Source organism: Diplotaxodon limnothrissa, linkage group LG19 (genome assembly GCF_057381915.1).
Source record: "Diplotaxodon limnothrissa isolate DT_005_m linkage group LG19, D_limnothrissa_male_GT1.1, whole genome shotgun sequence".
Lineage (NCBI taxonomy): Eukaryota > Metazoa > Chordata > Actinopteri > Cichliformes > Cichlidae > Diplotaxodon > Diplotaxodon limnothrissa.
In genome coordinates this window covers 31,681,523-31,706,202 of record NC_140614.1, presented here as the reverse complement: position 1 = coordinate 31,706,202, position 24,680 = coordinate 31,681,523, and the positions used below count along the sequence as shown (strand labels likewise).

At 40.8% G+C, this 24,680-nt stretch overlaps 3 protein-coding genes across 4 annotated transcripts; 2 read left to right on the top strand and 1 right to left on the bottom strand.

Annotated features, from left to right (window-relative positions):
• The first annotated feature begins 1,609 nt into the window (after positions 1-1,609).
• olfm4.2 (olfactomedin 4, tandem duplicate 2) lies at positions 1,610-3,335 on the top strand. The gene is made up of 5 exons (XM_085343337.1): positions 1,610-1,669; positions 1,765-1,932; positions 2,017-2,229; positions 2,314-2,455; positions 2,542-3,335. Exons 1-5 carry the CDS (start codon positions 1,610-1,612, stop codon positions 3,333-3,335), a joined length of 1,377 nt encoding a protein of 458 aa, XP_085199463.1.
• Positions 3,336-6,423: 3,088 nt separating this feature from the next.
• On the top strand, positions 6,424-11,073 carry rps6kl1 (ribosomal protein S6 kinase-like 1). 2 transcript variants are annotated; one of them, XM_085343396.1, is made up of 11 exons: positions 6,424-6,514; positions 6,719-6,862; positions 7,141-7,265; positions 7,465-7,557; positions 7,732-7,779; positions 8,191-8,323; positions 8,457-9,899; positions 9,995-10,084; positions 10,581-10,663; positions 10,772-10,867; positions 10,963-11,073. In XM_085343396.1, exons 2-11 carry the CDS (start codon positions 6,727-6,729, stop codon positions 11,071-11,073), a joined length of 2,358 nt encoding a protein of 785 aa, XP_085199522.1. In that variant the 5' UTR covers positions 6,424-6,514; positions 6,719-6,726. The 2 variants fall into 2 exon arrangements, with proteins under 2 accessions (XP_085199522.1, XP_085199520.1); XM_085343394.1 differs by having other exon boundaries at positions 6,468-6,502; positions 6,690-6,862.
• Positions 11,074-13,790: 2,717 nt separating this feature from the next.
• Positions 13,791-23,461, bottom strand: dlst (dihydrolipoamide S-succinyltransferase). Its single transcript, XM_085342352.1, has 15 exons — positions 23,316-23,461; positions 22,529-22,562; positions 22,404-22,446; positions 22,103-22,164; positions 21,748-21,822; positions 21,609-21,664; positions 21,196-21,304; positions 20,932-21,102; positions 20,687-20,772; positions 20,470-20,567; positions 18,334-18,464; positions 17,859-17,932; positions 17,687-17,770; positions 17,262-17,429; positions 13,791-14,495 (listed from the first exon to the last, which is right to left on the bottom strand). Exons 1-15 carry the CDS (start codon positions 23,376-23,378, stop codon positions 14,361-14,363), a joined length of 1,389 nt encoding a protein of 462 aa, XP_085198478.1. The 5' UTR covers positions 23,379-23,461; the 3' UTR covers positions 13,791-14,360.
• Positions 23,462-24,680: the final 1,219 nt, after the last annotated feature.

Below are 24,680 nucleotides of genomic sequence, written 5' to 3'. Positions count from 1 at the left end.
GTAAATATCGAAAAAATGTGACTCAGGGAGAGAGAACTTATTCTGCAATTGGGTAAATGAGACACCCAACACAGGGTTCTATTCCTGCATATAACAAACGTGATCCCACCTTGCACTGAACTTTATCGTGTTTACAAAATAAACTAGAGGGCATTCTTAGGCATATATGGGATGGAGACATTCAGACTTGATACCACATAAATAATAAAAAAAGATCAATATTTCTCACACCTGGTATTGTTTCACCTCTTGAGTCTTTGTGCAAGTCCATGTTTGTATCTCATCATGAAATCAAGTCGTCTCAAAACTTTACAGGTGTGAACGCCAAGTCTGAAGATTGTTCAAGAACTCATTCGAATTGTCATTGCAAGATTGTCCCTCAGTGTTTTTCAGTTTTTCTAATATGACAAATAGCAGGGTGTTTTTTTTTTGTGAAAACATATTTAAGAGTTCAAAAATATGTGAAATAAACAAACAAACAAACAAACAAATAAATAAAAGCCCCATAAATATGTTTGTGTGTCAAAGCAAGAAAGGCAGAAATCATTTAGTTCATATAGTGAACTAGTTCACAGGTGAGGTGCTACCACACACTAACAGGCAAAATCTCCCATAGCTGTTCAACCAAAAAGACCTTAATGAGGGCAAACATTTGAAATTGTTACAAAAAAAATAAACTAAATCCAAAGTGCTTCAGTTACTGGAAATTCTTTCTTTGAGTGACGTGATCATGTCTGATATAGAAAATACTTTTGGTAGACTTGGTACATTTGGTAACTGTAAAGCCCAAATTGACTGATTCACACATACTTCATCTAATGATCCAGTGAGTCCTTCTGCCCTCAGAGGTTTGTGTCATGAGAGCAGTGGCTTTATCACTTGTCTCTGCTCGTTTACAGTCTTCAATTACTGCCTTCTTTATTGATTTTCAATCACTCACAGTCAGCTTTTCACAAGAAAATGCATTCGAGTATCATCTGCCTTTTATTAATACATTTAAACTCTAATGCTATTTAATGAGGAAATCTTTAAACCAGCATTTTGATTCAGATAGGTTTGTCAAACATAGTGATTTTATTGAGCTGAGTCAGCATTTTATTCAAAGTTCTTTGTGGCAAAACGCTTCGTTTCCACAAACTACGGTGTTCAAAAACTCCACCCAAGTCACTTGCAATTACTGGCATAGATGGAGAAGTATAAGTTGCTCCATTTTAATGGACTTGTGACTTCACACTTTTAGGACGATGTCCTAAAAAACCTTTATGACTTACAGCAATCTACTCCTAAAAAAAGTTGTGTTTGCCTTTGTGCAAACAGGACTCGGGATCATAGAATGAATACTTGTCCAAATTGTCAGGTCATAAACATAACAACACAGCAGCAACACATGCTGTGCTTCTCATCCGCACCCCACATTTGTATTAAACGTGACGTGGCGGATTCCTCTGTGCTTGTCATAAGCAAACAAATACAATGCCTGAGTGTATGTTGGACTAAGATAATAAATTTGTGAAGAGAGAAGGTGTTTGAGATGGTCTGATAAGAGCTACCTTTAAAAACACTCTGAGAAAGCCACGGAGAAAACCTTTGAGAGATGAACAGAGACATAATGTTGCCAGCTCTTCTGCTGCTGCTCCTGCCAGCCCTCAGCCCTGTTTTGGCCTGGATTGTAAGTGCCTTTACTTTTCTAATAAAGCATGCAGGCACAGTGATTAGTTATGTCTTTTGAATGTTTTTTTGTTTGTTTGTTTTTTTTAATTTTAGCCAGTGGAGGACTGGGAGTCTGGAAATGTAACGGCATCAGTGAGTGAGTCAGGTCAGTGTGTTTGCCATGTTTTTCTGCCTGACACAACCTTCCCTGCTGACCGGGTTGAGCACATGCAAGAAGTCACTAAAGATCTGATGTTGGAAGTGGAAATCCAAATGAACAAGGTGCAGTAGGACTAAATAATTATGTGACATTTGAAAGCATATGCTGTAGTAAGACATTAACATTGCTTTTTTTCACCCTTCCAGATAGTGGGCTTTGAGGCTAAGCTGGCGGTCTACCTGCAGGACCTAACTGAGCTGACAATTAGAGTGAACATACTGGAAAGCAGTCCTGACAAATACATCAAACTGGACTTTGAGCTGCTCAGGATTGAGCTGAGAGAATTTGAGGCTCTGGTATCTCAGCTCAAAAACTCTCTCAACTCCTCCTCACCCATATTTGACAGCCTGTACACTGAGGTAAAAACTGCGTTTGAACTTACATGCAAATGACTTATTTTTAAGAGCACCTAATTTATGTGTCTGTCTTTCTGTGCTTTGTAGATCCACAACATGACCCTCATTGTGAACCAACTGGAGAGTTATGATGAGAGCAACCTGGCGGTGTTCCGCATTGAGCTGGCTAAGCTGCAGAAGAAGCTGGAGGACTGCCAGAAGGAGCAGGAGCTCATCAATCCAGATATTGGTAAGGCCACTGCCTTGGCTGGATTAACGCTGGTGTACGGTTTTGACATTACTAATAATTTTAAACATGCTTATTTTTCTCTTCAGGTAACTGCAATCACACGGGAATCTTGGCCCTCAGCAAGCCAATGGTGCTTCAGCTGAATGCTCATCTGACCCCAGGTTCCATTTATGGGGGCTGGGGAAAAGACTCCAAACCTCTTCGAGGTTCTGAGTCCATGTACTTCTTTGGTGCATACAGCTCCCCTTCAATCAGTGACTTTTACTTGTACTCTAACTATGATAAGCTGATTCTGAGGTCTGCATTCAAACACCATGGCACACCAAACGGGTGGGCAGGGCTTGGGAGCAATTTTATTGTTCACGGTAACAGCCTATACTATCAGCGCAACGCACCTCTCAGTATGGCCAAACTGAACCTGACCAGTTCCACATATGACTACAGAGTGATCTCAGCCGCTAGTTCGAAGTTCTCTTACAGTTACTCAGCCAGTCAGTTCTTAGACTTTGCAGCTGATGAAAATGGAATGTGGGTAATGTATGCTTCAGAGGCAAGCAAAGGGAAAATTGTCATTGCTAAGATAGAAGAAAAATCTTTTGGTGTTGAAGATCAGTGGAATACTGGTGTGTTTAAGGAGATGGTGGGTAATTCTTTCATGGCCTGTGGAGTTATGTATGCCACCAGGTCAGTGGATGTTGCCACAGAGGAGATCTACTACGCATTTGACACGAAGACCAAGGAGGAGAAACACCTCAGTATTCAGTTCCAGAAGTTCCAGGACAAATACACCAACCTGGACTACAACCCCACCGACCAGAAACTCTACATGTACAACAATGGCTATTATGTGTCCTATAATGTGAAATTTGACAAAGAATAATTTTATCTCTCGGTCATCTGCCGTATTGTGATCGATACGAGTCTTCTGTAATCTCTTATGCCCTGTGTTTTCTGTGATACACTGGCTTTTGGCCATCTTTTCCTGAATAAAATCAAACTGAAGCATTCAAATAAAGTGAACAATTGTCTATGCACATAAATTATATCATTATGAAATTATGCCACACAAATTTAGCTTCAGATTTAAAATAGTTCTAGATAATCAAATGAAACAGGAAAAAATGCATGAATTTGATAAAACAATTCTTACTGTATTCAGATAAAAATTTTTGCACACAAGTCCAATAGAAAAACATGAACCAAAATATGACAAATAGGGACACAGTGGTGCACATTTGTCCAGTGTTCACATGTTAAACAGGGGTTTAAATAACTGTGTGCTCTATCTGCGGCTGGGCATTAAGACTCACAATCAGAATTTAACATGCGCATAAAGTTGAGTATAAAATGTGATTTTTACTGCAGATTAATCACTTTAGCTTTCATTGATCAAAGTGAACTAATTGAGCAGTTCTTTCATGTAACTGGAGAGTTTACAGGAGTTTAAAGGAGATAATAAACTGTTTTAAACTGCAGCTGAAGATAAGCTGTTATCATGCGATGCAAATAAACATATACACACATTTCACAGAATTCATACAGGATTTATTTTCTGATACTAAAAACTCAAGTTTCTCACCATAAGTACTAAGATAAAGATTCGCCATAATCCTCTTTTAATTCTGTTTTTTTCATACATCAGATTAAATAAAGAAAACAAACAACAGGAACCCTGTCATGGACCTGTAGTAGTCCAAGGATAGTATGCATAATGCACACATGTGCACTAATCTCAAGGGTCAGTGATGCTGTTCTAATAAAATGTTTATGGCCATGAAATGATGTCACAGATAATAAGAGGAGTATTAGACTACAGATAACAGCAGCTGTCACATCTGAATACGTTAGAAGCTCTTCAAGCAAGAGCACAACTGCTTTGTCTTTAATGCTGCTCTTTCAATAAAACCGAAATACAACAACTGTGTACATGCCTGTAACTGTAAATGGCCTGTATTTATATAGCGCTTTTACTAGTCCCTAAGGACCCCAAAGCGCTTTACATATCCAGTCATCCACCCACTGGTGATGGCAGCTACATTGTAGCCACAGCCACCCTGGGGCGCACTGACAGAGGCGAGGCTGCCGGACACTGGCACCACCGGGCCCTCTGACCACCACCAGTAGGCAACGGGTGAAGTGTCTTGCCCAAGGACACAACGACCGAGACCGTCCGAGCCGGGGCTCGAACCGGCAACCTTCTGATTACAAGGCGAACTCCCAACTCCTGAGCCACGATCGCCGTGGGAAACGATATCTATGTCACAAGGCCAGATACTTTGAAGTTCTACTACCTATGACACTGAGGGAAGTGAGAATCATCTTACAGATATTTCAGGAGAAATTTGTCAGCTTGCATACAATCCCACTAATCAGACGATCTACAAACACAGTGACATCATGGTTCCTATCATGAAACATTCAACACCCGGATATCTTCTTGGTCTCCTGTATTGTGATTGTCATAAATGTTGTCTTACATTGTGCTAAAATCAAAGTTTATCATTCAACTGGGTTATTTTGCTTCAGTTTGAATTAAAACAAAATAAAAATTTGATTTGATTTAATTGTGGATGGGTTAAAAAAAAACCCTCTGTGGTGACTAATACCCCTCCCCTTTTGGATAAGGTTACAGCATTTGATCTTATGCCCCTCTTTCTCCCCCTTCTTCCAGGGACATGCTGGAGTTTCCTCCCACTTCCGTAACCCAATCCCTCCCTTGGGTGGGTGAGGGGGTGGGGGAGGACTTGCCTTTGTGCTCTGGTTGGAGCGTGGCTCCATCTGGTACCAAGTACCCACCAAAACCCAGCAGCTTATCAATTCTAAACAGGAGGAACCTTTCATTAACTGTACATGGTCGACATTAAAAAAATAAAATAATCGATTGTTGTATAAAATGAATAATTTTAAATGCGATTTGTCTGGAGAAATCTGAGGAAAATCCATTATTTTTAATTACATAAATAAATAAATCTGGGCTGAAAATAGCCTTCAGTCAGTCAACACAAATACAGCACTCTCTCTTTAAATCCTCTAGCATCTGTCAGGATGACAGGGGGGAAGTGGTCTCTGTGTGTGGAATGGTACCCTAAAGTGACATCATGCTCAGCCAATCAGCAGCCTCGCCTGAGCTCTCTCCTCCTGTCCTGCTTGTGGGATGATGTGTTCTGGTTGCTAAAGACACGGGCTGCTGCTGCTGCTGCTGCTGATGCTGCTGGGGCGGAGGGTCCAGGCCATGCTCGCCTTGCATCAGGTACACAGCGTGCATTTGTGCGGGTTACACGTGTTTTCTGTGGTGTTAGTGCACTTATGTATCATGATACACTGCTAGCTTACTGGCTATGAGGTGAATGTTGTGAAGATGATGGATTATAATGGAGGAGACTGCAGATGGGTCTGTGTGGCTCACACTTCTCAGATGATGACGCCTCCACGGCTGGATGGGGTGTGTATGGCTCTGATGTTTCAGTGTAGACTGAACTGGAGGGGGGATATAGGATTTTCATATATAGAAGGTTTTCTTTTGAGCCATAGCCTCCGCATGCAGCCTGATAATTCATTCATTTAATGTTATAAATGGCATACTAAAAATTTAATCAAGCCTCTTGTTAGCACATACTTTTGCTCCTTGGAAGTGATCACTGTCATGTGATTTGTGCGAGTCGATTACCCCAGTTTTTATAGCATGTACAGTTGGGAGTCCTTGTGTCTACACCTTTTTCAGGCAAGCCTTTGCGTATTTATCATATTTTAAGGAAAAAACATTGCATTTATGAGACATACAGCTATGAGCCTCAGTGCTCTGAGTCATCTCTCTGTCATCTTGGACATTTTCTGCTCTGCTTCTTTCCATTCATCACAAATAGAAGAGCAAAGCCTGCACTCACTTCCTGTTCTGCTCTGACGGTTAAATCTTTGCTTGTGCTCGCTCAGATGATCATGCCTTTCTGCAGAGACCCACGTTTTGGAGTCACTGGGAGCAGACACGCTCTGATTCCAGTGATCGAGGGCAGAGATGAGCCCTGCTGTTGATAAGACTGAAGAGCAAAGGTAATCTGAACGGTTGTGTTGTTTTAATATCATTTTAAAAGCCTCACAGCAGCAGTGTGATTAACATACCCAAGTTTTATATTCAGTTTCTGTTTCTGTGATTAGGCAGTTTGCTCATATCTCAACTATATTTAAATATAGTTCCATTTATTTAAGAGTAATGTCTAACTTTCCCTGCTATGCACAGGCCCAGCTGGACCTTGACGGGTCCAAAAGAAGAAGTGATGGCAAAAAGAGATTACTTGGTGGAGGCGGCCAAGCAGATCCGCATGGCACTGGACAGTGAGGTGAATGAGGACTATGAGGCAGCTTTCAGTTACTACAAGAACGGCGTGGACCTGCTGCTAAATGGGGTTCAATGTAAGTGGAAAATATCTGGTCTCTTTTCTGCGTGACAGAGTGAATAGGGAACATGGAAATGCATGTTTGCACAAGACATGTGATGGGAAGATGTGAACGAGTATAAAAACAGGAAGTCATAAACCAAAGGTTAAGCACAGATTTGCTTGCTGGCCAAATATTTTAGGTGTGTGCTGCTGTTTTATAGATCAAAGGTACTTTGTGGCATTTAATATATTCCCAAAGCCAAGGTTTTACCCACTTTTACTGGTGTGAGACTGAGTTTAATTGTTTTGCAGTGGATCCGAACAAGGATCGTCGGGAGGCTGTGAAGAGGAAAACAACCCAGTATTTGAAGAGAGCAGAAGAAATCTTTATAACACATCTACAGGATAACCTGGGGAAAGGGAGCTCTCATTTAGGGGTAAGACAATCATCCTTTGCTGCTTTTAAGAGAAGAAAAAAAGGCATCTTGTTTGTTGATCTGTATGCAGGGTTGTAACATATTGTAGCTCAGCAGTCCTTGCTTGTACTCTTCTCAAAGGACAAAACATTTAGTGCCTACTATCACAAACCAAGTTTCAAATTCTTACTTGAGATCCGGTTGATTTCTGTGTCATCAGGGCTACAGCAGTCTGAGGTTCCGTCCAATCAGACACCTGAGTTCACCCGTGGAGGATCTGGAGATGTGTAAGGTTGTGGGTGTGGCTGACAAGGTATGAAAGACTTTTGTTTTAATTTTGATTTTTATTGTTTCTTTTGCCTTTTTGCACTCCTTGTAGCACACAGTGAAAGTGTCAATGATCAACTGCGCTCCAACCTTGAAACTTGCTGTAATAATTTACCCGCTTTTATGTGGAAGGCTAAAGGTGTTATTTCTCATTCTTAAGGTCCTAATTGTGCAAAGTATGGTCAACAAGGAGACATTTGTGGTAAAGGTGAGTGTGCGCTCTATAGTAGCCAGTTGATCAACAAAATTATACCTATAAAAACACATCCATTGGCCAACACGTGTCCACAGATAGTTGATATGATTTGAGGGGGAGGGTGGCTGTCTAGCAGCAACACCGTTGTTGTATTCTGTTGCAGGCTAGTCGATGCTGATTGTCTCCCAGAGTATCACTCCACATTAATCAAGGCTAAGAGCTCTCACCCTTTTAGCCAGTGCTAGTGCACCTCATATTTCAGTGTACAGATAGACATTGCAGCAGACAGGCACTTGGACCTACAGGGTCAATCCAAGCAGTGGTTAATCTACGCCTGAATGAGTAATAATGCACCTGCGTCTTTCTCATCTAGAAAATGCTAATTTATATATAACTATATGAGTCATGCTCATTATGTTCCAGAGCCTGGTTAAGTCTAGCTGGGAGAGCAGGGACCAGCCAACCATCATTCCTCAAGGGGTGCCATACATGGTTAAGCTGCTAAGATATTACGTCAGTGAGGATGCTGTGTATCTGCATTTGGAGCATGTCAAAGGTGAGCGTTTAACCACTGCTCTCACTGCTGCTGGAACAATGTGGATGGATTTTTGGTAACAGTAATGGAGTGTAATATAGAGGGGTTTTTTTCTTTTGTTTTGTTTGTTTTTTGCATTGCTCCTTCTCTGTAGGTGGGAGGCTTTTCTCCAAGCTGCATAAACTGAGGAACGAGAAGGCCAAGGAACACCCAGAATGCTTCGCTTCTCGCCATCATAACACCAAGCTGAAGACCAGCCGGACCTCACCTGCAATCAGCGCAGACTACCAGCAGAGCAGAAGTGCAGCGGTGATTCCTGAGAAACTAAACGACGAAAGCCCCGACGCAGACTTCCCTACCTCGTGGGATGAGACGCAGCAGCGACTGGAGAGCTGCGGGACTCACTCCTACATCGAAGAGACGGGTTGTCTGCAGAACACACGCTCGGCGGCGTCTTTTTACACCAAGCTTGATCGGCTCACTCTGCTGTCTGGCCCGACGAGGACACAGGTCAAAACTCACATCCATCCACCAGCTCCTAGTTTGTGTTTGCACTCCAGCGAAACTCAGGAAAAGCCAGCTCTTCCTCTCTCCTGCGCTCGTGTCAGTCAAGCTCTCGACGTCATGTCGGAGCTCCATAAAAAGAAACCTGGAATGGGGCTGATAGAGTGCAGCTCCGAATTCGAAGTGGCTTGGAAAGCTGCGGATCCAGTGCACAACTGTGAGAAAACAAACCCCTATGCACTGACTGACGCTGATTTATCCCTAGAACGAACTGCACCTCATACGAATCTGGACTCGTTTATTAAAGCAGGGTCACAAAACGGTGAAAATGTTTTGAGTTCTAGTCCTGCCATCTTGCATCTTCCTCTTCATTGCCAAACCCAGATCCATGGCAGGGCTTCATGGGATATGAATGGCTCTCCCCAGGGATCTGTTTTAGGTGTAAACTCAGCAGAATTAAACACAAAGCAGGAACGCAGCAGTCCCACTGTGGAAGAAAGAAATGGAATGGTAGTTATCAGAAGTACAGACAGAGTAGTATTTTCTGACCACAGAGATACACAGATCACCTCGGACAGTTCTTGGCCTTCCTCAGCTTCACTCTGCCTCAGTGTTACAGAAAAAAAGCACATGTTTTCCAGGGTTCCTTTGGCTTTTTCAGGGCTCAGTAATAAAGGGGAAGCCTGCTCAAGTGAGGCAAAAGAAGGAGTAGAGGAAGCCCGTGAGCTGCTAAGCCCTGGAGAGAAGCGTGCACCTACAACAAAGGGATCATCTGTAGGCTGGTTCTCCTCTGGCCCTCATGATGCCCCGCCCAACAGGAAGCGAGAGGATGTGGATGGTTTTATAAAACCAGAAAGACCAGATGGTGAAAGAGAAGACCAGATCATAGAGGTGGATGGGTGGTGCCATCTGCCTCGGTTCCCTATCAAGTCACCCGGGGCTGCAGATAAGGCCATGCAGACCTGTTGGGGGCTTCCTGAGAATGAAGTGCGCATCTGGGGGGCACAGATCTTGTTGGCCTTGGAGAGTTTGCATCAGCAAGGCATCCTGTGTCGGGATCTTAACCCTAGAAATGTTCTGCTCACTAGCAACGGTAAGGCTATCAAATCTAGCAACTGTCAAAGACCACATGATAAAAAACCCAATTTGTGCTGTATTTGAGTTTAATTTGCTATAATGTTTTCACAGGAAAGGTGTGTTTGACGTTCTTCAGCCAGTGGAGTGAGGTTCAGTCAGAGATCAGCTCCAAATCCATGGAACAGATGTACTGTGCTCCCGGTAAGACTTCACTCTAAGCTGGCACCCTTGCTTACTCCTTAGCATAAACTGCCACCTAGTGGCAATGTCCATTTGGTCCACTTTGTCCTGAACAAGAAGTTGGGTACTTCATGGTAAGTGGAGAGGTCTCTATATATCACTTTTCTACTCTTCTTATACAAAACACCTTCACACAAGGACATTTTTCTACATCTAAGTGCTCTCTGTCTACCATTCACACTGTGATCCAGCATCAGGACAAACTTAGAGGTTCAGTGTCGTGCCCAAAAATACTTTGCCACACAGCCTGGAGCAGCCAGGGATCAAACCACCAACGTTCCAATTAGGCAGTTGGCCACTCTATTGGCTGAGCCACATTCACTCAGCTGTAGAGCCTTTTAAATTCATCTCAACCAACTCGACACATTGCAAGTGAATATAAAGCGATAACAAGAAACACACCTTCAGGAAACATCAGTGATACCTGAACTCAGCTCAGCTTGATGTTTGTTGACAGAAATTGGCGGAGTGTCCCGGATCACAGAGTCTTGCGATTGGTGGAGTCTTGGGGCTTTGCTGTTCGAACTTCTTACAGGAATGGTAAGCTAAACGCTCTCCAAGCATATTAATAATGTAATAGTCTGCAACTTTTGAATTTTGTAAGTTTTGTACCATCCCTGCAAAATATTGGTTCTGACTCTCCCGCAGCCTTTGTGGCAGCTCCACCCAGCAGGAATCCACTCCCACACTCAGCTGCTCATCCCCGACCACCTGAGCACCGCGGCCGCTTCTCTGCTTACCGAGGTTAGAGTTAAGGGTTGAAAGATCTGCAAGGCTTTTGTTATAAAGAGTGTATTCAAAAAGTTTTAAACTGTGTTTCTACTCATTTTCACTTACAGTTGCTCCAGTTCGATGCTGGTTATCGCCTTGGCTCTGGAGGTGGGGGTGTAAGTGACATCAAATGTCATCCCTTCTTCAATGGAGTTTCCTGGAAGGCTCTGAGCTGCTAGCAGGAGATGATCCCTGTGTGTTACACTGGACTTGAAACACTGGGCTGAATCCGAGCATCCTAACGTGGCCCTAACAGTTGTAGCACCGCATACTGGTTTCATTTGAATTTTGTGCTTCCCAAAGAAATATGACAAAATAAAAACTGAAACAAAAATGGTGAACTGTCACATGGACAGTGAAACAAGATGGATTATTTTAAACCCTTGAGATGTAACTTAATATATATTTGATGTCATTTTGATAGTTTTACAAGTTCAGTATCACCGTGCATGAAAACCGATGCCAACTAAACCTAACATGTGACAATTGAAAAAATTACTAATTTTGGACTACTTGATGTAGAAAAACAATAATGAAGAATGAATAAATAGGCAATAAATTGTTACATCTTCTTTGAACATCCCTTCCTGTTATAAAGCCTTTGTCATTTTGGGTTATCATTCCAAAGATTGGCACAATTTTAAGTTTTGGTTTATTCAAATGAATTTTAAACTTTTTCAAATATGATTACATATAAAGTAGCCATTTGTGAAGTGGGACTCCCCAAAAGATATGCAGGGCTCATAACCAGGGACCCAAAACACCAGCAAATACTTGCATAATACCTAAAATATATCATTTTGAACATGCATTCTCATACTAAACTAGATCCTAAAGTATCATATCATGAAATGATTACATCTCTTGATAGTGACACATGAAAATATGAAAAGTGTAGATTCATTAGGGTGTGGACTGGGCTACGGTGCAAAACACTTTTTAAAGACAGAGAAGGGTTTTTATTGTGCTTTCAAGTTCACTCCATAGCTGTGGACCTCCACAGACCACTCTGAAACTTACATTTAAGTTGACAGTTCCTTCCCTTCAGGAGTTGTGTTTCCTTGTTGTACATTCGGATATGTTCACAAAGTCTGTCACTGAGTCTTAAGGCTCCACAATTTTAAAACAACAGTAATACTATCAGGGATACATTAAACCTATTGAGATTAGATTTGCAGCAGTATGACTCAAAATGTACAGGTATTGACATGGATACCTACACTCTCTGATCACTTTGTTGGGTAAGCCTGTTAAAACTGCACATTAGCCCAAACATTAAACCGATAAGCCAATCATGTGGCAGCAATTCAGTGCTTTTAGGCATGAAGATGTGGTCAAGTTCAAACCAAGCATCAGAATGGGAAAATAAAGGTGGGTTAAGTGACTTTGAACATGGTGCAGTTATTGGTGACACGGGGGCTAGTTTGAGTATCCACAGTGGCCTCCACAGTTACCAGATCTCAGTCCAATAGATCACATTTATGATGTAGTGGAATGAAAGACTTGTGTCATGGGTGTGCAGCCAATGAATATGCAGCAGCCCTGTGATGTTATCGTGGCAGTATGGACCAAAGTCTCTGGGAAATGTTTCCAGCATCTTGCTGAATCTATGTCATGGGGAATTAAGCCAGTTCTTAAGTTGAAAGGTGGTTCAACCCATTCTTAGCAAGTTGTACCTAATAAAGTGGCCAGTGAGTGTATGTTCAGAAACTAGGATAAACAAGTTATTTACAACAGATGGTATCGCCCCCACATGAGTCACATGAAGTGCAACTTGATCTCAAATGGGTCAGAAATTTAAAACTACTCTGCATTTTTCCTCTAGCCGGTGCCTTTAGGGGTCAACACAGCAGCTCATTCTCTTCTGTCACACAAGTCCTTCTCATGTGCTCCTCCACTGCATCAATGAATCTTCTCTCTGGTCTCTCCTCCTACTGCCTGGCAGCTCCAACTTCAAAATCCTTTGCCAACATCTCCCACTTTCTTTTAGTAGAATTACAACTGGATTCTTAAAAAGTTCACATTAAATCAACAAAACACATTAAGAGCTTGAGATGTCTTCAGAAAAATAACTGCAGTTATTCAGGATTCTTTCTGCCTGGATACATGCATACATTTTGCATGTCCACAGTCCAAGATGGCAGCAGCATGTCTCCTTGTTGAATGTCTGCTTTGAATTTTTGGGGTATTTTTTTTTTTTTTTTTTTTTTACTATCTTAAATGGATTTTAGTTTTTTCTAACAAGCTTTTTATTGATTGTCATTTTAACTGACTTTTTTTGTTTTTGAATTTTATTTATTTTATTTTATTTGTATTCTTTCACTTATGTGTGATGTTGCTGCCTGTGTTTGAATAATTTCTGTAACTGTGAGACATCTGCTGCTGCCTATCTTGGCCAGGTCTCCCTTGAAAAAGAGGTTTTTAATCTCAATGGGATCTTCCTGGTTAAATAAAGGTTAATAAAATAAAAAATACACAATGTGCCATTACAAAGGAACACTACTGTCATAACTCAAAGCAGTGTGTCAGCATGGCGCTTTGGCCTACAGACCTTTGTGCGTACTAAGGCAGGTCACGGGTAATTTGTAAGTAAGGCCGCCTTCAAGCTAACAATGAGTCAGACATCTGGCATTTCTGACCAAAACCTATGCAAAGCAATCGGTTCTGAAGCACTTGCAGCCATGTTTTCTGGTGTAAATTGCAGTGGACATTTCAAACATTTTTCTCTCTGCAACCATCCACTGGGCTGGATTACATCCCATATTTTTGTCATTCATGTTACAAAGCAACATATCCACCCCTCATTTGAAACACGTCAATCAGCTACTTTCTAAGCCATCTATTCCTTGTGGTTAATCTGGAAGGAATAAAACAAACCCAGACAAGGACTACAGTCGAGTAATTCAGCTTTTATTGTTTAAAATGTTTTTTTTTTCTTAAATAGTTTTTCTTACACAGCAAAACGAGACCGTTTTTCTTTTATTCTGAGCAGGTGGCGTAAATTCTCTGAGGACTTCATCACTTTGGAGATTTTAGAACAGCTTTTCTTGGTTTCTAGCCCAATATGTGCTCTTTGTTTTTCTCTCTGCTAAAACAATAACATTAATCTATGGAGTTTTAACTGTGTCTGCCATTCGTCTCACAATAAGTTGAAAATCTTTCAGTCCTATGTAGAAAACGACATATGGCGCACATCAGTATGACAATTTTCTTTCTTTTTTTGATCTATAGACCAGCACCAGAAACCCCAGACCCCAACAATTCTCCACAGCAGCACAAAACCCTTTATCACTGCTAGTTTTGCAAATGTCCATTGCACAACCCAAGTGTTGTCTTCTTTTTTTCCCCCTGTAGTTAACCAATACAACAACACATTACAAAATTACATGTAGTAATGTTCGTCAGATGAGTACAGCCACTATTTGTGTGGGTGGTTTGTTTGTTTGGGCCTGGAGTTCACAGAGGTTTACATGTCAAGGAGCAGCACCCTGGGGTCCTCCACCACGGACTTGATCTTGCGCAGGAAAGTGACAGCCTCTCTTCCATCAATCAGCCGATGATCGTACGTCAGGGCAACATACATCATTGGACGGATTTCCACCTACAAGACACAACCAAACGATAATGATGAAGAAAGTGAAGACTTAACTTAACTTACTTGATAATATTGTACATAAAAATTCGTTTAATAAAAAAGAGAGAGGAGTCATAATGATATACACTGATCAGGTACAGCATTATGACCAATCACAGGTGACGTGAATAACACTGATTATCTCTTCAGCATGGCACCTGTTAAGGTGTGATATATTAGTGAGCAAGTAAACATTGTGTCCTCAAAGTTGATGTGTTAGAAGCAGGAAAATTGTGATGCCTTGACAACACAGAATCTCCAAAACTGCAGCTCTGGTGGGGTATCCCCGGTCTGCAGTGGTCACTATCAATCAAAAGTGATACAAGGAGGGAATAGTGGTGAATCAGCGATCAGGGTCATGGGCTGCCAAGTCTCACTGATGCACATGAGAAACGAAGGCTGGCCTGTTTGGGCAGACGAGCTGTCTGTGTAGGTTCTCAGTCATCCAGGTCATGGTAAGCGCTTAAAGAAGTTCAGCAAACTTCTTTTTAACTTTTTAAAATGAAAAACCAAAAGCCAGAGAGGCCCAGGTACTAAACCCTAGTGGGGGTCGTCTCTTAGGAGGTGGTTGTTGACCCACTATAAATCATGTGAGCCAAAGTGTTAAAAAAAGGTGTGGGTTATACCACCCAAGGTTTCAGGTGAAACCACTATCAGACCTTGCCCCACCCCATCATGTGGCCTATTGAGGTCACCTAACGCAAGATGTGAATGGGGTTTGAGGACCGTGGGAAGGGATCTCAAGAGCACACATTAGATGGCTGGCAGTTGGTGTTGTTACCCACCACCTCTTTTCAGTGACAGCCATTTACAGTGGACGTAGATGGCGTCTTTTACCGAATGTGTCTTCTCGGGTCCAAAATGTGAACAGCGGCATCCTCGAGAGTAGGGCTGCACGATTTTGCATAAAATGAGAATCACGATTTTTTGGCTTAGAATTGAGATCACGATTCTCTCACGATTTTTTTCTCCAATATAAATATTTATTGCACTTATTAACTGCACATCAACTTCGTAACAGTTGAGACTGAACATAAAAACTGTCACTTTCTCGTCATCCCTGACGTGCTCTCCGTTGGTTTTCCCTGCTAATTTTAGCATCACACAGCACAGCTTCTGCATCACGTGGTATAAGGCTCCGCCCTTGTCATTTGTTGAGCAGGAAGAGTGAGCGCTTGTTTTCATGCAGATTACATCCCGGATCAAAAAGCGGTACAATCGTCGTCTTTTTGAAATGAGATCGCACATAAGTATGAATCGAGATCGCGATTTTCTAACGATTAATCGTGCAGTCCTACTCGAGAGCGACCTTTACTCTTTTTGACGTTGAGCTTGTTGCAATCGCAGTTTGTTGAATATGGGGCTGCATAGCTGGAGACCATCAGGGTGCCCATGCTGACCTCTGTTAACAACATAAGAGCGCCAACAGTGGGCATGTGACCCTCAGAACTGGACCACAGAGCAATGGAAAAAGGTGGCCTGGTTGCTTATCCTGTGAAAACACCTGACAACAGCATGCATTATGGGAACTGGCAGAGGCAGTGTGATGCTTTGGACAATTTTCTGCTGGAAACCTTGGGTCCTGTCATACATGTGGATGTTACTTTGACACATTCCACCTATCTAAACATTGCTCCAGACCATGTTCAGCCTTTCATTGAAACAGTCATCCCTGATGGCTGCGGCCTGTTTCAGCAGGATAACGCACCCTGCCACGGAGCAAAAATGGATTCCCCAGATCTCAAGTCAATCGTGCATGTGTGAGACATCCTGGACAAACAAGTCAGACCCATGGAGGCCCCATCTGACAACTTACAGGACTTAAAGTTGCTGATATCTAGGTGCCAGACACTTTGGAGAAGGGTATAGTGGAGTCCATGCCTCAAAGGATGAGGGCTGTTCTGGCAGCAAAAGGGGTGCCAACACAAAATTAGGCAGGTGGTCATAATGTTATGCCCGATCAGTGTCACTCTACTGTACATGTGAAAAAAAACAAAACAAAACAATGGACAGTCTTCATAATGTGAATCATTCCTATTTCCCACTTTTCTAATGTATTTACATTCTCATATTTGTATGTTTCAAAACTATATTTGAGTTTTGGCAGTAAAACACCAAAAACATTTATAAATGTTATAAATGTAGAACAGGTGGGATCCTTTTTCCAACTTAAGGTTTCAGGTTTCTGAGCATCACCATCTCAGTCGATCTCACCTGGACCCACAACACAAATGCCCTGGTAAAGGCGGACCAGCAGCAGCTGCACTTCCTCCTTGTCCTGAGGAAGAATAACCTGGACCAGAAGCTGCTGCTGGCCCTCTACTATTCCTCAGTGGCTCTCCTGCTGGCTGGGTGTTTGGTAAGCAGGGGGCACGACTGAGAACAGGAAGTCTGTACAAAGGGTAATTAAACCCCCCCCCCAGGCCACTCTATACTCAGACCGTGGAGCACCATATTATTCAGCAGATAACTACTGACACAATGTGTATGCACTACAGTGATTTTTATGTACCGGTATATAAAAAAAAATATTGTTTGTACATATTAAGTTAAATGTGAAGTTTCTCCCCAGACAAGTTGGAGACCAATGCATGTTAGTGAGATATGTGCACAAAGGTTAAACCTGATTCATAAATAAACCAAGCTGTACCCTTTCAAAGAGATTTATCAGCACATTTTCATTAAATAGTGATTCTGTCATGCATGATTCTTTTTAATAATGAGAGCACAAACCTTTCCACCGACTGCAACGGGTCTGTCAAAGATGCCATGCATGCCTAATATAGCAGACTGCGGTGGGTTGATTATAGGGGTGCCGAACAGAGACCCAAACACGCCACCATTGCTGATGGTGAAAGTTCCTCCATCCATGTCCTCGACAGCCAGCTCATTCTTACGGGCCTAAGAACGCATAATTTATATAATGAGGAAACGCATGGATAGAAACTCTTTACCAACAAGGATTTAAGTAAGTAAGTAAAATTTATTTATATAGCGCTTTTCACAGATAAAAATCACAAAGTGCTTTACAACACAGAAAATGGGAATATAAAAACAATATAACAGTAAATAAAACAATGTAAAACAATAAAACTTTAGAAAAGAAACAGAAAAAAGGAACAAACTATAACAAAATTTTTAATGTTTCACAATCTTACCTTTTCTCCCAACAAATTGATGGCATTCTCGATATCAGCAAAGTTCATTCCCTCGACATTTCGTATTACAGGAACCACCAAACCCTGAAAGAAAAAGTCACGTGAGTCAGATTTCAGAAACGAGCCATCAAGCACTCACAATGAGCTCGACCATAAAATTCACTTGTCTTACCTTTGGTGTAGCCACAGCCACACTGATATCAACATAGTCCCTGTACACAATCTCTTTGGTTGTGTCATCAATTACTGGAAACACAAAACAAGAAAGACTTACTGAAAATCTACATGCAGATTTAAATTATGAATCTCCACTACTACATGCAACCAAAAGTTCCCTTTCTTATGTACCATTTTCACTTACATGCAAGTAAAAACTCATGGCAAGAAAAACCCACAGACAATTATAGATAGGGCAGAAATATAGACCACCCATGTTTCACCGAGGTCTATCTAAATAGGTCAGGGTGGTCTAGGAGCAGTAAATAAGTTAGAGTCGGTTTTGTGGTTGGGCAATGAAAGATACTGAAACTTAAATCTTTTTCTTCACCGCACATACTTGCTATGACTTGATACCAAACATGCAAAGCAGTGGTGCGAAACTGATACCACCAAGTAAGGGTTCTCATTCTTTTGAGGTTGATCTATACCGGCATTAACAGCAGGTTGGTCAGAAAGAGCGTAGGCAGCAGCCTTCACAAATGCAGACATGAAGCCCAACTTCATGTTATGCTTTTTCAGGAAAGCATCTTTGTAAGTCTTCCTCATCTCTGTGATGTTGCTGTGGAAAAAAACAAAAAAATCATCAACTTGGGGATTAAGCAGAGTTCAAGCCTACAGACACTGGATTTGATGGAATCCAAAAAAGGAGGGAATTCTAACTGGTGCAGTCTAACAAGATCTCAGTATTTGAATATATATATTCACATTAAATATGAATGAAAAGATGTAAAATATTTATAAAAAAACTTGATTTCTTTAAAAACAAAAAGGTGGTGCATAACCAAAAATATAATGTAATGGCCATATATATATATATATATATATATATATATATATATATTCTACTTAGAAATGCCATCATTTCTATGGTATTACAATCCCTGATTGACTTGATTAGTAGTAGTTTTAGTTTTTTTAGTAGTTTTATTTTTTTAAGTTAATGGTTTTCTGAGGATTTCACTAGTATTTAGCAGCAGACAATCCATGACTCATGCTAGTAAGGCACGAAATTATTCCTGCTGACTAATTTACAAAGTGATAAAAAAAGAAGAAAAACACTACCTGACTAGTCTAACAGTAAAAACAAACTCCAAACTTGAGCACATTTAAAAGGAACATGAATAAACATTGTCTGTACAAATTTAGCATAAGATTTTAAAGGCCATTTAAACGACATGGTTTTATACAATATAACTTAAATAGCTAGCTTGTTTAGTGTGGCTCATGTTGGCCATTCTAGCACCAGCAGAGTTATGAATTTTGAAGGATAGCATCTACGTGTCTGTGCAGACCACGTTTGAGGATTCTTCTGGTTAAGTGGTTATAGCTCAGTTAACGCTGACAGAGTTCAGTTAGTAGATCAAAATACTGCAGAACTACTCTGGTTGTCTTGGTCTAACTTGACTGTGTCTAAATTCCTGAGACACAGAGAGAGCTGTGCCAGGCAGCATCTTTGAACCAATGGTTAGCAAGCTTTGAGCTACAATTTAATAAAGTATGACAACCTATTTCTCATGCTGACAAACAAGAGCAGCGTTTAATTGTCCGTTGTGCAAGTTTCTACTACAAAGTGCACCACTATTGTATTTATTTAAGAGTTTTAAATACTGTATCTTCTGAAGTTTAACACATGGCTTTTTGATGGCTATAAAAGAATGTTGGCTCTGATAGTAGTGGAAAAAAAAAAGAAAAAAGCTTTGGGCCTGCTAATTGTTTCACTATTGGTCATTTTTCCTCTTGTATCTCTTAATTGTTTGTTTTCCTGTATCTAACCCTGTTGAAGCTCTAGGGTTTCGCCGCTAACGTAATTAGCCCCTCCCAAGACACAGACTCTCCGAGAAAGGAGAGAAGAAGCGATAAAAATCTTCACTTTCTAGAGCCTGTAAATCTTATTGGGCTGTCATAAAAGCCCATATCGGTTGAGGCAGCTCTTCCACTCAGAGCGCAGGTCTCTGTGGGCCCCTGCAGATGCTCCAGCCTCCTGTTCTGACTAGCTCCTTCGGCTCCAGATGAGCCCTAGCCTGGGAAGTCTTCCTCCAGACCGTCGATGTCAATCTAATTAGGATACATAGAAAACCCTGAATAGCTGAAAGCTGACACCACACATTTGCGGGGAAAAGAAATCCTCAAAGTGTCCTCTTCAGCACAGGGGGCAAGTGCAGACAATAACATTTCCTTGTAAATTAATAAAACCTGTTTTAACAATTCTTATCTTTGTTTTAGATGGAATTACGACCAAATATTTACATTCCAGTGTTTAAGAGGATATTGGGTTTCAAAAAGCTTTTCCTGCTGGACAGATTCCAATCTATAACCATTTGTGAAAGTGTTGCTTTGGCTTTTAACGGTGATACAGTATGTATACTACATACACAAAATACCACAAACAAATACACGTTTGCACAGTTGCAGAGTTTGGCTCATAAACTTTGCAAAGTCTGTCGTTTTTTTCTTTAGAAATTTCCATTTGTGTGTGTTCATGTAACAAGGAACACTTCACATTGATTATCTAAAATAGCACAGAGCGTTTAATAATGTAGGTCAGTTAATTTCGAATTTCCTACCTCATGTCGACCTCATTAAACGTAGTCAACATAGCGCAGGTGTTTTGGGCTTCCTTCAGTCTCTGGGCAATTCTCAGTCTCATGCGGTTCATCTTAACCTAAAAAAAAACACAAATACACACAGAATTATGTTGCATATTTTTCATCTCTACACTACTTCAAATCAAACAACTCTGAAATTTTCAAATACACCTAAATGTCATGTTTTGCACTTTACCCTGCTCTCTGTCCTGGCTGCTTTGGCCCCTCCCTCTGCTTGTGCCACTGGTGCAGTTGGAGCAGGGGTGGGCTTGATGGCTGAAACTGTGAGAATTGATGAGGCAAAAGGACATCAGTATACAGTCTACAACTGCTGAAAGAGCACCAAACAACGTTTAATCAAGTAAGCTGGAGGTCAAGAACGCAGCTGTCAAGCAAAACAGTTCTCACATGACACAGACCGTCTGTCTGATGGCAACTAACCTGGTTTGCTGTCCAGAGCATGTGCTGGCACAGGTGGCACAGGGGGCATGGCTGTGGGAATTGGGCCCACGGATGAAGGGGGAGGGGGTGGAGGGGCAGCAGAAGGCGGTGGAGGGGCTGCAGCAGCTGGAGCTTCGGCTTTTGGAGTTTCTGCAGCTTTAGGAGCACCAGCTAAAAGATGGAGATATGAACAGTTATGACAACCCAGTCTTTAGAGTGTGTTTAATCAATAAAAAAAAAAATTTTTTACAAAAATCCACAGACCTCCTTTTCGAAGCTTAAAAAGTGGAGTTCCTCCTTCAACCTTCCCTCCATCTGGGACCAAAAGCTCCTCGATCACTCCAGAGGCAGGAGAGGGAACCTGCACTGATGTCTAATAACATGGAAAAGCAGTAAAAATGCTTAAAATATATAAAGAAATACACAAAGTTCCAGGATATTAACCCAATATCACACAGTCTACCTTTGCGAGGTGAACCGTGCCAAATTAAAACATGTGAAATTAAGAATGAATGTATTTAAAAACCACCTTTTGATTGCAATCTTACATTTTTGTATTGAATAGGTAAATACAAAACAGATTGTAAAGTTAGGAAATATATCCTAGCCCTCAAAGTCCAACAACCACCAGCAGTAAAAAAACATATTGAATTAGTTTAACATTTATTTAGTTTTACCTTATCGGTCTCAATTTCACACACCACCTCATCCTCAGAGACAGTGTCTCCAACAGCTGTAAGGAGAAAACATTGTAACAATCTTGCCAATGTCTATAGTAGAAACAATGAGTTTATGTTTAGGAATTAAAAGCATTACCTTTCTCCCACCTCACATCCCCCTCTGTGACAGATTCCGCAAATGCAGGGGTCTTAACTGTGACAACTTCATCTCCTGAAGGGCAAAGACGAGTAAAAGGACATTCATTTCAATGTATTGTGAAAGTGCTTTAGTGACAGTTAGACAAGAGTAAAAATGAAACATTAAAATATGTTAATGCTGAGGCGCCAGTTTAGATCACTGGGTTGACCAGATAACCTATAAGCCCAAGTTTCGACTTCCCTTGAAGACATTTACTGCGCGTCTTCCCCCGTTTTCTGTCCACAGCTCCCCTGTCCACTGTTCTAATATGTTAAATGCTAAACAGCCCTCACAAAATCAAGTTAATACTTACTGTAGGCTACAGATGTTCTGAAGTACTGAATTTGGAAGACACTGGATCGGGGATTATGTTTTCTAAACATAAAAGGGAGGAAGAAAAAAAAACAATCAGACAAGAAACATATGCATGAAGCATGCAGTGTTTATTGAATAATTAAAAAAAAAAGTAAAGAGACACTGATAAATGGAATTTATATTAAACTTTACCAGCTAAGAATAGAATAACACTCAGCTCATTATCACATATTTCTTGTAAAAGTGTCCTCATATTCTGACTGTAGCTCAGACAGTCTCTAGAGAGTGTATGCACTTACACATTGTTGCTGTTGATGATGACAGAGTTGCTAGCTGACAGAGCTGTTCGAGGAATGACAAGATAACCATGTAAAGAACTTCTCTAGAGAAGGGATGAACATGTTTGACCAGTAAGTATACATACCTGCTGCAGCCCGACGAGCTAACACATTATTCCCCTGTAAAAAGACAAAGTCAATCATTACAAAACATCTGCAACCTTTGGAAATGCACAAATATCCACCATCAAGTTAAACAGTACCCACAGTTTTAATTTTAAATAAATTGTTTTGGAGAAAGCTGGCGGTCAAAAGTCACTTCCACACACTGACGTAAGATGACCTTTGACATGATCAATAAAATGAAGTGAACGACAGCTGGACCGAGTGTTCAGCATGGGGATTCTTGGCTGCATTAACGCTTAATTATTTACTACTAATCCCACTAACAACCTGACAGTCTATATTAACTGGACCTGTCTTGATTAACTGAAAGTTTTTTAACATAGCCACAGAAAGCTACACTACCAGACTCTTACTTTTCTGACATGACCTCGGAAAAATGACAGCTAGCTATGTTATCCATACAATTAGCTTACAGCTAGCATATTCTGTGGAAATCATTTTTAATGATTTTGCATGAACATAGATCAACTACTCTCTGCCTAAACCACAAGCCTCCTACACGTATGTCAAAAGGCAAAATCAAACACATCCAGAAGGTACGGTTTCCAACTTTAAGCTGCAGCAAGTACTTGTGAGCGGAAGTGTCATACTGTCCTTGGCTTACAATGTTACGGCCTCTCCTTGGCCTATAGCAACTAGCCGGCTAATGCTAACGTTAGCTCTGGTAGAGATGAACGGAAGAGATTGCCGCAGGATACAATTCCCTTGTGAATGGCAAAGACAACATTTTATGAGGTTGCGGCCTACCTGGCGGATGGCAGAGAGGGATCGGCCAAAATTCCTGGTGAGACACCGGGAATGGGAAAACATGGTACGTGTGTGTGTGTGACAGCAGCCCGTCAGCGGAAGGGAAACTCCGGTCACACAGACCAGCTAAGCTAGGCACGCGCAACAACTGAGGAAGTACTATGGGATAAACCAACTGCTCCTACTGGAGGGGGAGTAGGGGAGTCCATACTGCCCCCCCGAGCCTTTACTCCCCCAACTGTGTACGCACAGTACACCCATGAATACACCCGCAGGCAGCCAACAAGTATCAACGTAAACGCGGAAATAGTAATATAGAACTGAATAAATTAAGGTAAGGTACAGATAATTTAGGGTTTCACCTGACAAAGCTTATCTTGGTGAGCTTTAAAAAAACGTAATGAGATAATTATTTTTTTGGTTAAATATTTAAATCTGTAGTTAACCTAAAATATTAAACTTTTTCACTGTTCTTCTCCTGTTTTCTTCTTTATCCTCAAGATTTTAACGACGTTTAGATTTAAAGACAAATGTGGTAATTTATTTAGTAAAAATAAAAAATTAAGAGGTTGAGGCTTATGTTCATTTATAAAGGCCTGCATCATGTTTGACATCTATTTGCCACAGTTTTAGTTTACTTGTAACAGATTCACCGTCGTTTTAGGCCCATTCTGTTTGAAAAAAGCTTTCAGTGGAGTTTCTTTTTTTTGGCATTACATGGGTGGCTAGTCAGTGATTAAACTCACAGTGACTGTAGTGTGACTTGCAGTAGTAACTGCATAAGAGTTTATGTGATACCAGGTTTTCAATAGTCTGATATCATGGCCAAAATAAGTTACAATAAGAATATTGATGCAGTATGTATAAAAATGGAAACAAACGAGAATTTAAAGCCCATCAGTCAAATTATTGACTATGATTATTTATTAATTTGACACCTAAAATGTGAGTATATGTACTTAAAGTGAGTGTATAACTATGTACACAATGTTATCATAAGATCAATATTTTATTTTTAACTGTCATGTTTACCATTAAACAGCAGTATAGCATAACTGCCGTCTCCAAATGACACATTAAAATAATATGTTAACCGTATATTAAAAATATACAGTTATGTAGTTATCAGATTACGGCAAACTCTGGGGTTGAATTTAGGTCCCCAGTGTCAGAGCTTTGCACTGTCAACTTTTTTTTATCTCTATCTGAACATTATTTCAAAGGATTTATGAAAGTATTTGCATTTTTCACTGCATTGTTTGACATGCAAACAGATATAACTGAAGCATCCATGTTATTTAAAGAAAAAAAAGGAATCAAAATGACCTAATTTAATAAACATAATTGATTAAATTAGAATCAACA

Excerpts from the sequence above, each read along its gene's own strand:
- dlst (XM_085342352.1), bottom strand. The coding sequence starts at position 23,378 with ATGTTTTCCCATTCCCGGTGTCTCACCAGGAATTTTGGCCGATCCCTC. Across the intron at positions 22,563-23,315 it reads CCCTCTCTGCCATCCGCCAG|GGGAATAATGTGTTAGCTCG; the intron begins GTAGGCCGCAAC and ends GTCTTTTTACAG. Across the intron at positions 17,933-18,333 it reads CCAACCTGCTGTTAATGCCG|TAATTGATGACACAACCAAA; the intron begins GTATAGATCAAC and ends TTGTGTTTCCAG.
- rps6kl1 (XM_085343394.1), top strand. The coding sequence starts at position 6,468 with ATGAGCCCTGCTGTTGATAAGACTGAAGAGCAAAG. Across the intron at positions 7,780-8,190 it reads AGGAGACATTTGTGGTAAAG|AGCCTGGTTAAGTCTAGCTG; the intron begins GTGAGTGTGCGC and ends ATTATGTTCCAG. Across the intron at positions 10,664-10,771 it reads TCGAACTTCTTACAGGAATG|CCTTTGTGGCAGCTCCACCC; the intron begins GTAAGCTAAACG and ends ACTCTCCCGCAG.
- olfm4.2 (XM_085343337.1), top strand. The coding sequence starts at position 1,610 with ATGTTGCCAGCTCTTCTGCTGCTGCTCCTGCCAGCCCTCAGCCCTGTT. Across the intron at positions 2,230-2,313 it reads TTGACAGCCTGTACACTGAG|ATCCACAACATGACCCTCAT; the intron begins GTAAAAACTGCG and ends TGTGCTTTGTAG. Across the intron at positions 2,456-2,541 it reads GCTCATCAATCCAGATATTG|GTAACTGCAATCACACGGGA; the intron begins GTAAGGCCACTG and ends TTTTCTCTTCAG.